The 12,869-nt window shown below is 48.6% G+C and overlaps 1 protein-coding gene across 1 annotated transcript in view; it reads left to right on the forward strand.

The window, feature by feature from the left end:
- Nucleotides 1-669: 669 nt before the first annotated feature.
- LOC138671685 (uncharacterized) overlaps nt 670-12,869 on the forward strand; it is a 44,643-nt gene continuing 32,443 nt past the window's right edge. The window contains exons 1-2 of the mRNA XM_069759846.1: nt 670-1,277; nt 1,526-2,058. Coding sequence (XP_069615947.1) covers nt 886-1,277; nt 1,526-2,058 — 925 coding nt within the window. The 5' untranslated portion in view covers nt 670-885. The remainder of the gene's footprint in view (nt 1,278-1,525; nt 2,059-12,869) is intronic.

Below are 12,869 nucleotides of genomic sequence, written 5' to 3' on the forward strand. Positions count from 1 at the left end.
CTGACAGCCAAAACCTGATGTGTGAAAGGGGCCTAATACCTGCTTTAATGTACTACAAATAATATTGATTCTCTATTAACCCCTTAGTGACAGAGCCAATTTGGTACTTAATGACCGGGCCAATTTTTGCAATTCTGACCACTGTCACTTTATGAGGTTATAACTCTGGAACGCTTCAATGGATCCCGCTGATTCTGAGACTGTTTTTTCGTGACATATTGTACTTCATGTTAGTGGTAACATTTCTTCGATATTACTTGTGATTATTTATGAAAAAAACGGAAATATGGCGAAAATTTTTAAAATTTTGCAATTTTCAAACTTTGTATTTTTATGCCCTTAAATCAGAGAGATATGTCACGAAGAATAGTTAATAAATAACATTTCCCACATGTCTACTTTACATCAGCACAATTTTGGAAACAAAATTTTTTCTTGTTAGGGAGTTATAAGGGTTAAAAGTTGACCAGCAATTTCTCATTTTTACAACACCATTTTTTTTTAGGGACCACATCACATTTGAAGTCATTTTGAGGGGTCTATATGATAGAAAATAATGAAGTGTGACACCATTCTAAAAACTGCACCGCTAAGGCCGGCGTCACACTCGGCGTAAGACATTACGGAACGTATTATACGTCCGTAATACGCGCGTAATACGCCAAAATGTCTCCGTAATCTCTTTCCGTAGTTCTTGCGTAGCCTAGGTGTGGTCGCGTATTTTGCGCATGTACTGGTCCGTGTGTAATCCGTATGTGATCCGTATTGCGTTTTTGACACGCACCATCACAAAATGGACATTTAACGGTTTTCAGGCCTGCAAATCATTTAAACCATCATTACCAACACTATTTAAGCCCTCGACAACAGGTGTACCCCTCCCATATGCCCTATATGTTCTCTAGCATATTTTGGCTGTGTTACTTTGACCTTACAAACATGTCTGACCATGTGTATTTAAGCACAACTCAGCGGGTGTTGCTTCACTGGGTGTTGTCTCGTCGCTTTGGCCAGCCATATCCGGTCAATGCAGATCCGCGAAGGAGGAGACGAAGATTGTGGGTGCATCCTCTATTGACACAACGCCAGAGTAAAGGACATTTCCAGAGACTCTATTCAGCTTTGAGGGCCCATCCAGACAAATTTTACCTGTATACTCGCATGTCCATCAGGACTTTTGACATGTTGATGGAGATGTTACGTCCTGGCCTCACCTATCAGGACACCTGGATGAGAAAAGCCATCTCTGCTGAGGAGCGTCTGCTCCTAACCTTACGGTATGTATTTTGACCTTTTATATTTTTGTATGTTTGCCAATGTGTTTTGTCCTACTATGTTTCAGTTACTTTACTTAGACATGAAGCCACAAGCACATTTCTAAAAATGTGGGTAATATTAGAGTATAGTAATAATGTGAAATGACCCTTTTTGCTTAGTCAATAATGACTGCGAAAATTAAATAGACACTTGTGTTTCTTCCTGTTTTCATATTCCTCATGTTTTGTTTTTTTTCCTTGTTTTGCAGCTTCCTGTCCACAGGCTTGTCCTATGCGGGTCTACACCTGGAGTTTCTCATTGGGCGTTCTACCATTTCAGTCATTGTTAGGACAACCTGTTCCCAAATATGGCTGAAACTTAACGAAGTTGTGATGCCGGAGCCAAAAATGGAGGATTGGGTCAAAATCGCCACTGGTTTCCAAAATAATTGTGACTTCCCTAACTGCATTGGAGCTGTGGATGGGAAACATATCAGGGTGCGTAAGCCGCCGAACTCTGGTTCCCAATTCTACAATTATAAGCAGTTTTTCTCTGTAGTTCTGTTAGCAGTTGCTGACAGCAACTACAGGTTTATAATTGTAGACATTGGGGCCTATGGCCGAACTGGAGACTCTAGGGTCTTCAATTCGTCCATAATGGGTCGGCGGCTACGTGACAACCAGTTGAACCTCCCACCACCACAACAACTCCCAGGCTCCAATGCGGAAGCAGTGCCTTTTGTTTTGGTTGGAGATGAGGCCTTCCAACTGACGAGGCACGTCATGAGGCCTTACCCCAGGCGCAACCTTGACCACCGGCGGAGGGTGTTTAATTTGAGACTTTCCAGGGCACGGAGACTGGTTGAGTGCGCCTTTGGAATTCTTGTAGCCAAATGGCGGGTTCTTCAGTCTGCAATTCAGCTGAGTGAGGCTTCAATCAATGAAGTGATCAAAGCCTGTGTAATTCTACATAATTTCACCCGAATACATGATTGTTCGTCTACTAATTTGCATAATCACGTCATGAACAATCATAGTAGGCCTACCCCATATGTCCCTCCTCCGCGACGTCCCCTTTCTGGACTAAAAGTTCGTGATGTGTTCACAAATTATTTTGTGAGTCCTCAGGGTGCCACTCCCTGGCAAGACTAGGCAATTTTGCATGTGTAATTTGTTATTTGCTTAAATTTTGGCATTACCAATGTGGAAAATATGTCTGCTGTGTTTAATTTGTTCACATATGGTTATGATCATATCATGTGTGTGTGAGGTAATAAGAATGAACAGAGTGCATACATAGTTTTTTTGGTAGTAACGGCAAATTTACTTTTTAAACTTGTTTTTTAGATTTTGGTTTTTTTTTGGCATAACAAATCTTTGGCCAAAAAAAGTGCAACATTTTTTTTTGGGAACCAAAACACAAAGTAAAATAAAGACATTACAGCTTGCTTTTTAAGCCCAATCCAAACCTAATTTTGGAGAAAAAAAAAAGGTGTACCCAAAATTACAAGTCCTGGTACGTAGGAAGTGGAGAAGTGGATTGGTCTGTGTCAGCATCAGGTGGCCTTTGTAGGCCCAATTGTCCAGCAGCCTGTGCGGATGTTATAGTGGCCTGCGGGAAATTCTGCCTGCTCTGATGCTGGCCACTTTGATGAGTGGGGCCAGGATTTGGGAGATAACCCTGATGTTGCTGCCCATATGTGCGGGAATCATACCCCAACCCAAAATGACCATATTGTCCAAACCCCGGTTGGGACCAGCCTCCAGCACTGGGTCTGGACAAGTGGCCATATTGGGATGGGTGCTGATATCCTGCAATATAGTGCTGAGGTTGCCATTGTTGGTTAGTTGTGGGTTGGGGTGGAGGTGTTGGCTGACGTAGAGGGGGTGCTTCAGATCCTTGTTGCGCATGCAGGCCTTGTAATCTCTGAGGCCGCAGAATATTATCAGGTGACATCTGCCACTGTTCAATCATCTGCATCAGATTGTATGGGTTATTTGGGGGGGTGCATGCGTCAATAAGGATCTGAAAACACCCTCTCAAACGCAGCCTCAACTCCCGCTCTATGGAGCGTAAATACTGGGCAAGGCTCCGTGTGAATCCCTCCTCCCCATCATCCTCTCGAACCCGGGCCAAATAGTTCATGACCCCAGCATCCACATTTCTCCTGCTTTGGCGAAGCTCTCTCCTGCGTCGTGCACGCTGGGGTCTGACTGCAACCTGTGGGGATTGGTCCAGGGCAACAGTTGGGCTGCTGCTATTCCCAGGGTCATCCTGGCTAGGTGCTGGTGCTGCTGCTGCAGAAGAGAACTGTGGGGCCTCTTGGTTTTCTTCAGCTGCAGCTGGAGCTGGGTGGCCAGATGAGGAAGATGCTGTAGGTCTTGCGCCTGAGGGAGCAGCAGATGGACCAGCCACCTCTTCACCTTCTCCAACTGGGTCAATGACCAGTTCTGAGTCAGACCCTGTCTCCCTGTCAGTGAGGTTAGACTGAGTTCTGCAAAAGATAAATTTGGACAGTTACTATGTTATTTGGAATTATCTCTCAGCATTAAAAAATTAACCCAGTTTGAGATGTTTTTACTTACGGCCTGAGGTCCATGCTGGGGTTGAGAAACGTAAGCCGATCAAAGTAAATGTATTTTTTTTTTTTAGGAGGGGCCCCGGCTCCACTTTTCTCCCGCTGCTGCCTCTCCCTCCTATACTGGTCACGGATACTCCGCCACCTTGTTGTTACATCATCCACTGAAACAACAAAAAATACACACATTGCTTAGACCATTATGCAGAGTGCTCACACAAGGTGTAATGGAGGACACAGATTTACGGGTAGCATAGAAAGAGGCTTTTGTGGCTCACATTAAGCAAGAAATTTAACAAAAAAACACAATTATGAAGCAAGGCCACAAGGACAGAGTCAGCTAACCTCTATCCCAGAAAAACAAATTACTGGAAAACAATGTTAGTAAGGGCACACCTGTTCTAAACCTTCATGAAATCCATTTATCATATCCAGCACCATGTATATACTGCTTGGATTTATATTACTTTCAGGAAGAATTAATAAATTAAGGTTTAGCAATTCAAAGTAGTAAGGGCCTGCTGTTTAGCAAGAACATTACATTGCAAACATGGGTGTACTTACTTATTTGTCGCTGGGCCGCACGTGGCTGCTGGTCATACTGGGGGAAGAGGGAGCCACACACGCTCCTCCATGCAGCTTGTTTTACTGCCCTGTTCGCATAGTTGGGGTCTCTTTGGTCCCAGATTTCTGGCCTCTCCTGTATCAAAATGATCAGCATGTCTACATTAATTATGCTGGCCATGCTCAATCTCTCACTCCGTGGAGGCGTGCAGCAGACTTCCGGGTTCACTGTCTGGCTTTTTCAGCTAATTAGCATGTCTCACCTGCCTGATTGAGGGCTTTAGACAGTTCAGGACATCTGCCAGTGAGTAGCGTATTTCTCGCAAGTCACACGCATGGTCCGTATGCATTCCGTATTATACGCTCTCCCATAGACTTGCATTGGCGTATTTTTTGCGCAATACGCTGACAAACGCAGCATGCTGCGATTTTGTACGGCCGTAGAACGACGTATATTACGGATCCGTAATATACGGCTGATAGGACTAGACCCATTGAGAATCATTGTGCCGTATGTTTTGCGAGTTTTACGGACGTAGATTCTGCGCTCTTACGTCCGTAAAACTCGCATGTGTGACGCCGGCCTAAAGGTTCTCAAAACCACATTCAAGAAGTTTATTAACCCTTTACGTGCTTCACAGGAACTGAAACAATGTGGAAGGAAAAAATGAACATTTAACTTTTTTTTTGCAAACATCTTAATTCAGAACCATTTTTTTTATTTTCACAAGTGTAAAAACAGAAATGTAACCATAAATTTTGTTATGCAATTTCTCCTGAATACGCCAATACTAGTGTTGAGCATTCCGATACCGCAAGTATCGGGTATCGGCCGATATTTGCGGTATCGGAATTCCGATACCGAATTCCGATACTTCCCGCGTATCGGATACCGGAATCGGAAGTTCCCAGAATTCAAACTGAACGCAGCAGCCAATGAGGAATGATTGGAAGTGTGGGCACATCCTGTTTAGCATGGTGGGCATGTAAGTACTGGCAAGGCTGTGAATGGCTGCTGAAATGATGTCACTCTGCACTATAAAAAACGCTGCCGCCATTTTGCGCTCACTCTGCTGTGATTTCAGTTAGGGACAGGACGCTGTGTTCTAACTGAGGGCCAGTTGAGATAGCTAATTGCTTTATTTTCCTTTCCAAAGGCTAATTTAGCAAAACGCTGTGTGTTCTTCACTGTTCACCTTGCTCTTGCCTTGCAGCGCTGTTTTAACAGCGTTCTGCAAGGTCTCTGTGTGTGTGTGTGTGTGCAGCTCACTCTGTAGTCTGTGTGCAGCCATATACTCGGTTGTATTCAGCTCAGGGGGGGTTCACACTGCCTCACACAGTTGTCCTTTTTTGCTCATAGTGCAGCCTGCTGCACATTTTTTCTCAAATTTCCTATTAGTGTTTTTCCACCCGTCTCCAGCTAAATTGTGGAAAAACACTACATAGGATAACCTAGAGGGGGGTTTTTGGGCCTTGCAGCGCCGTTTACGGCTGTCTGCACGGTCTCCGTGTGAGCCCAGCTCGCCCTGTAGTCTGTGTGCAGCCATAGCCGGTTGGATTCAGCTCAGGGTTCGTTACTGGCTCATACCTTGAGAAAAATTTTCCTTTTTTTCAAATAGTGCAGCCTGTTTAAAAATTTAAAAAAAAATTCCCTATTAGTGTTTTTCCACCAGTCTCCAGCTAAATTGTGGAAAAACACTACATAGGATAACCTAGAGGGGGGTTTTTGGGCCTTGCAGCGCCGTTTACGGCTGTCTGCACGGTCTCCGTGTGAGCCCAGCTCGCCCTGTAGTCTGTGTGCAGCCATAGCCGGTTGGATTCAGCTCAGGGTTCGTTACTGGCTCATACCTTGAGAAAAATTTTCCTTTTTTTCAAATAGTGCAGCCTGTTTAAAATTAAAAAAAAAAAATTCCTATTAGTGTTTTTCCACCCGTCTCCAGCTAAATAGTGGAAAAACACTACATAGGATAACCTAGAGGGGGTTTATTGGGCCTTGCAGCGCCGTTTACGGCTGTCTGCACGGTCTCTGTGTGAGCGCAGCTCGCCCTGTAGTCTGTGTGCAGCTATAGCCGGTTGGATTCAGCTCAGGGTGCGTTACTGCCTCATACCTTGAAAAACAATTTCCTTTTTTTCAAATAGTGCAGCCTGTTTAAAATTTTTAAAAAAAATTCCTATTAGTGTCTTTCCACCCGTCTCCAGCTAAATAGTGGAAAAACACTACATAGGATAACCTAGAGGAGGGTTTTTTGGCCTTGCAGCGCCGTTTACGGCTGTCTGCACGGTCTCCGTGTGATTTAAACTAGCTCTGTAGCCCGATCTGCACAAAATAAAAAGTAAAGTTCACCAAACACAACTTAACACTTGTGTGGGCCACATTTGAAAAATAATAAAGTTTAGTCCACACTTTACAACATTAGTGTTTCTTACACCTGTTAGGAGGAGCATTTCAGGAATATGCACACTAAGGCCTTAGTACTTTTCTGCTTATCTTTATCTGTCAACCAAGATGAAGAGGGCAGGGAGTAAGGCACGTGGGCGTGGGCGCGGAGCAGGGAGAGGAGCAGGGAGAGGACGTGGTGATTCTGTGCCTGCTGCGGGCGCCGGTGACTCGTCGTCACTCAGTTTCAGCAGGGAACAGTCCTTCATGCGCAGCTTTGTCGGAGAGCGCCGTGCACCGCTGCTGCGTGAAGACCAAATTGAAGCCGTTGTCGGGTGGATGGCAGCTAACGCCTCGGCATCGACTTCAGTTAGTGCCACATCCTCTCAGGCACAGAGCACTGGAGAGCAGCCATCTGTCTCTTCACCACCTGCCAAATTGGCCAGGCAGTCAGAGAGCCCAGGACAGGAGCCGTCTCTACTTCTGTTCTCTGAATCTCTTGGCTTGGAAACAGGGGGCCAGCCAAGCAGCATTGGAGAAATGGAAGAAGAGGCAGTGTGCAGTGATGCCCAACAGCTTTTTCTCTCTGACTCTGAAGAGGCAGGTGGGCCAGTGCCTCCGGTGACCACAGCGCAGTACGCATCTGATGATGAAACTCAGGTGCCGCTTTCTGATGCGTACTGTGCTGCCGAGACTACCCAGGAGGAGCAGTTGGTGGCAGAGGGTAGTGGAGATGATGAGGTCCTTGACCCATCGTGGCGTGAGGAACAGGAAGGTGGTGGGAGCAGCTCTGAGGAAGAGCTTCCCCTTACGGGCCAAAGAGGGAGAGGGAGGGGGAAGACTGTGGAGCCTGTAGCCTCCACTTTGGCACCCGTTAGGAGCCTGTCTCTTTCCAAAGCCAAAAAGGGCGCTCCCAAGACTTGCAGTGCCTGGTCCTTTTTTGACACAGTTGCAGATGACATTTGTTTTGTCAAATGCAAGCTGTGTCATCAGAAAGTAAAAAGAGGGAAAAATGTCAGCAACCTCAATACCATAAATATGTGGAAACATGTGCGGACCAGGCACGCGGTGGAGTTACAGAAACAGACTGAAGATGTAGGCCAACCAACAGCGGCAGCTACCACCTCTTCAGCTCGTGTTGCCTCTTCCTCCAGCTCACGCACAGCTGGTTTGGCTTCCTCCCAGGATCGCCATGGAAGAACCTCTGGCACTGTTGTCCAGAGACCTTGTGTAATTCCACCCACAGCACCACCTTCCCAGTCATCCTCACACTCCCAGTCTACTCTACAGCCATCGGTAGTACAGGCATGGGAGAAAAGGCGGGCATTCTCGGCCAACCACCCCCGAGCACAGGCTCTGAATGCAGGCATTGCCAAACTGTTGTCCCTGGAAATGCTCTCGTTCAGGCTGGTGGAGACTGACAGCTTCCGTGACTTGATGGCATTGGCAGTCCCACAGTACAAGGTGCCCAGCCGCTTTTACTTCAGCATGCAGGCTGTCCCTGCCCTGCACAGGCATGTTGAGGCAAACATAAAACATGCGCTACTGAACGCCGTCAGTAGCAAGGTCCACCTCACCACAGATGCGTGGACCAGTCAGCATGGACAGGGGCGATACGTTTCCCTCACTGCCCATTGGGTTATTGTTGTTGAGCCAGGTACAGATCGTGCGAGTGGCGCAGGACGTGTCCTGCCCACTCCAAGGATTGCAGGAATCCAGTCTGTACGCATCGACTCCTCCTCTTACACCAGTTCCTCAGATTCCTCTCTGCAGGATCCGTCACAGTCCACCTCCACATGGACCCGTGAACGTTTACCTATGACCGACATGAGCACAGCCGTGGCCAAACGTCAGCAGGCCGTCTTGAAACTAGTTTCATTGGGGCATCGAAGCCACACAGCGCAGGAGCTCTGGAATGCCATCAAGCAGGAGAGCGATGTGTGGTTACTGCCAGCGAATCTCCAGCCAGGCATGGTAGTGTGTGACAATGGCCGAAATCTGGTGGCAGCTTTGGCCCTTGGCAACCTCACTCACATCCCATGTCTGGCACATGTGCTCAATTTGGTTGTGCAGAGTTTTCTGAGGGACTATCCGGATCTTGATGCCCTGCTGCACAAGGTCCGCCTAGAGTGTGCTCACTTGCGGCGTTCCAGCTTGGCCAGATCCCGCATTGCTGCTCTGCAGCGCCGATTCCGCCTTCTGGAACACCGCATCATATGTGACCTACCTACCCGGTGGAAGGAGGAAGAGCTCCGTCCAGAGGAGGGAGCAACACAATTGTCCAGTGGTCAGTGTGTACAGCGAGGGTGGGGTGATGACGAGCGGGCAGAGATCATGTCTCAAGCAGGGGACAGCGTTTCTGGGCCAGTTGGAACTCTGCAGCACATGGTGGATTTCATGCTGCAGTGCCTGAGAAACGACCGCCGCATCGACCACATTCTCAACATGCCTGATTATTGGGTGTTCACCCTCCTCGATCCTCGCTACCGGGACAACGTCCAAAACCTCATCCCAGCGTTGACCCGGGAGCGTAAATTGCCGGAGTACTACGACACACTGGTGAATTCCATCATCTTCTCCTGTCCAACTGAGAGGAGTGCTGCTAGTGCTTTACAAAGCAGCTCAGTGCGTCGAGGCAGTGGGGGAGGCTCTGCCCAAAGAGGGAGCAGAAGCAGTGCCTCTGCCCAAGGCAAGCCCAGTATGGCACAAGTCTGGCACACTTTTGTGTGCCCGCCACAAATGTCTACACCATCACCGGCGGCTCCAGTCAGCAGGAGGCAACGGTTCCGTCAGATGGTGACAGACTACATGGCTTGCCCTCTTACTGTACTCCCAGACGGCTCTTCCCCGTTCAAGTTTTGGGTCTCTAAGCTGGATACATGGCCAGAGCTAAGCCAGTATGCATTGGAGGTGCTGGCTTGCCCTGCGGCTAGTGTCTTATCGGAACGTGTCTTTAGTGCCGCAGGTGGTGTACTAACAGACCGTCGCATGCGACTGTCCTCCGATAACGTTGACCGGCTTACTTTCCTGAAAATGAACCAGGCCTGGATCTCTTAAGTAATTGGGCGTCATCCAGGTCTCCTGCTGTGTTCATCTTTCTACCACCTGAACTGCTATTCCTGGGCTCCAACACCGCCAGTTGCGGCTCAGAAGTGCAGGCTGCACAGTAAAAACATATGACTCAGTGTTATTGGGTTTCAGTAACGTCAGCTGATCCCCAGCTGTGTAGCCGGCAATGTGTCCTGCGACCGCCACGCTGGCACAACAACCTAAATGTAAGGGAACCTGTCCCCCCCCCCCCCGTCGTTTGTTACTGAAAGAGCCATCTTGTGCAGCAGTAATGCTGCACAAGGAAATGGTAGCTCTTTTGGTTTAGCTCCTTGCACACGCAGAACTTAACACTTATAAAAGGAAAACTTTTGCATCCTTAGTGCTGCACAAGATGGCTCTTTCAGCTACAAACGTCTTGGGGGGGGTTAAAGGTTCCATTTCAACTTGCTCCAATCAGGCTTCGGCCTACACTCTGTTCCTCTGCTCCTCCTGCTGACCCTGGGCTCTAACACCGCCAGTTGGTGACTGAAAGAGCTGTGTGCATAGTTAACAGTCGCTCCTCTGTTATTGGGGTTCAGTAACGTCAGCTGATCCCCAGCTGTGTGTGCGGCAATACCTCCAATCTGCTCCTCCTGCTGTCCCTGGGCTCCAACACCGCCAGTTGGTGCCTGGAAGTGCTGTCTGCACAGTCAACAGTCGCTCCTCTGTTATTGGGGTTCAGTAACGTCAGCTGATCCCCAGCTGTGTATCCGGCAACGTGTCATGCGACCGCCACGCTGGCACACCTAAAATGTAAGGGGACCTGTCCCCCCCCCTAGGCGTTTGTTACTGAAAGAGCCACCATGTGCAGCACTAATACTGCACAAGGGAAAGGTCGCTCTTGAAATTATGCTCCTTGCAAACGCTGAACTACACACTCATGTAATGTGTCCCCTCACACCGTCCAACCGTCCCGGAGGTGGGACTTTCCTTTGTAATGTGACGCAGCACAGCCGTCATTGCTACCCCCTTGCCATCGTGCGCTGGCTCCTTAGCGTTGTTTGATTCCGTCATGGACCCTGCGCTGTTATGTTATCCCTTGGCCATGCACAGTTTGCGCTGCCCGTCCTCTGACATCATTTGTTGTCGTCCTGGCTGCGCCTGTGCGTCCACGCTGCCCGAAATCCCACCTCGCAGTGTTGTCTAATGTGATCCCACAGTGGGCCTGGTATCCATGGCCATGCGCAGTGCATATACTAGCCTCTCACTCCCCTTCTTCACGCTTCTTCAGACTAGGCGGCGTCAGCTGATCCCTAATAGAATGCCACAGCCGTGACGCCGCACAGTCTGAAGAAGCAGGAAGGAGGTGAGTGAGAGGCGATGATATGCACTGCGCATGCCCATGGATTCCTGGCCCGCAGTGGGACTACATTAGATGACACTGCAAGGTTGGATCTCGGGCAGCTTGGACGCACAGCCACTGCCAGCCTGACACCTACATGATGTCAGAAGACGGGCACCGCTAACTGTGCATGGCCAAGGGATAACATTACAGCGCGGGCTCCGTGACAGAACCAAACAACGTTGAGGAGGTGGCGCACGGCACCAAGGGGGTTGGAATGACGGCTTTGCTGTGTCACATTACAAAGGAAAGTCCCACTTCTGGGACGGTTTGACAGTTTGAGGGGACACATTATATGAGTGTGTACTTCAGCGTTTGCAAGGAGCATAATTTTCGGAGCCACCATTTTCCATGTGCAGTATTACTGCTGTACAATATGGCACTTTCAGCAACAAATGCCTGGGGGGGGGGGGTTAAAGGTTCCCTTTCAACTTGCTCCACTGCAGGCTTCGGCCTACACTCTGCTCCTCTTTGATTCCCTGGGTTTCAACACTGTCAGTTGCCACCTGGAAGTGTTGTCTACACAGAAAAAACACTAGGTGATGTGTCAGTGGGGTTCAGCACCGCCAGCTGTTCCCCTGCTGTGTAGTCGGCAACGTGTCCAGCACAAGCCATGCTGGCACAACAGAACAAAAGCTGCCACCAGTGCAGGCTTCGGCCTACACTCTGCTCCTCTCCTCCTCCTGCTGACCCTGGGCTTAAACACCGCTAGTTTTTGCCCGGAAGTGCTAGCTGCACAGAGAAAAACACCAGCCAATGTGTTAGTGGGGTTCAGCAACGCCAGCTGTTCCCCTGCTGTGTAGCCGGCAACGTGACCTGCAAACGCGACGCATGCACATGAACTGAAATTAAAGGGAACCTGGCCCCACCCCCCCAGGTGTTTCTATGTATAACAGCCACCTAGTACAGCAGTACTGCTGCATTTGTACAAGGTGGCTGTTTTTTTATCCTTGCCCACGTAGAATTAAACACGTAAAATATGTGTCTCATTACAGACCATTACAATGTCCCTGAGGTGTGACTTTCCTTTTTAATGACACGCACCACCCCCCTTGGTAGCGCTGCCCGTCTTCTGACATCATTGGTTGGCTGCCTGTGCCTGTGCGTCCGCCCTGCCCGACACAACCCCCCTCGTTTCATATATTTTGGCTGCGAGGGTGTGATTGATGGGCATGTGCAGTGCATATGTTCGCCTGTCTTAACTCATCTCTTCCGCCTTCTTCAGACTGTGCGGCCTCCTGGCCGTGGTAGGCGATAAGGGATCAGCTGAGGCCGCCCAGTCTGAAGCAGGTGTAAGGACATGTGTGAGCGGCAAACATATTTACTGCACAAGGCCACGAATCCCAGCCACGCAGTGTTATTTTTTGAAAAACACACTGTGGGCCTGGGATTCATATCCATTGCTAACTGCAACGGCCAACATACAATTAGGTTCTGTAGAAGGACGTAGATCTGGGGATTTATTATGATGGAATATAGGCTGAACTGGATGGACAAATGTCTTTTTTCGGCCTTACTAACTATGTTACTATGTTACTAAATGAGGTGAGAAGACAGGCAGCGCTCACAGCGCATGGCCAAGGGATCACAATAGCGCAGACTCCTGTACAGCTAATAACAACGCTCAGGAATCTGCGCCCACCACCTAGGTGTAAATTTTG

The sequence above is a fragment of the Ranitomeya imitator genome, chromosome 3 (genome assembly GCF_032444005.1).
Source record: "Ranitomeya imitator isolate aRanImi1 chromosome 3, aRanImi1.pri, whole genome shotgun sequence".
NCBI lineage: Eukaryota > Metazoa > Chordata > Amphibia > Anura > Dendrobatidae > Ranitomeya > Ranitomeya imitator.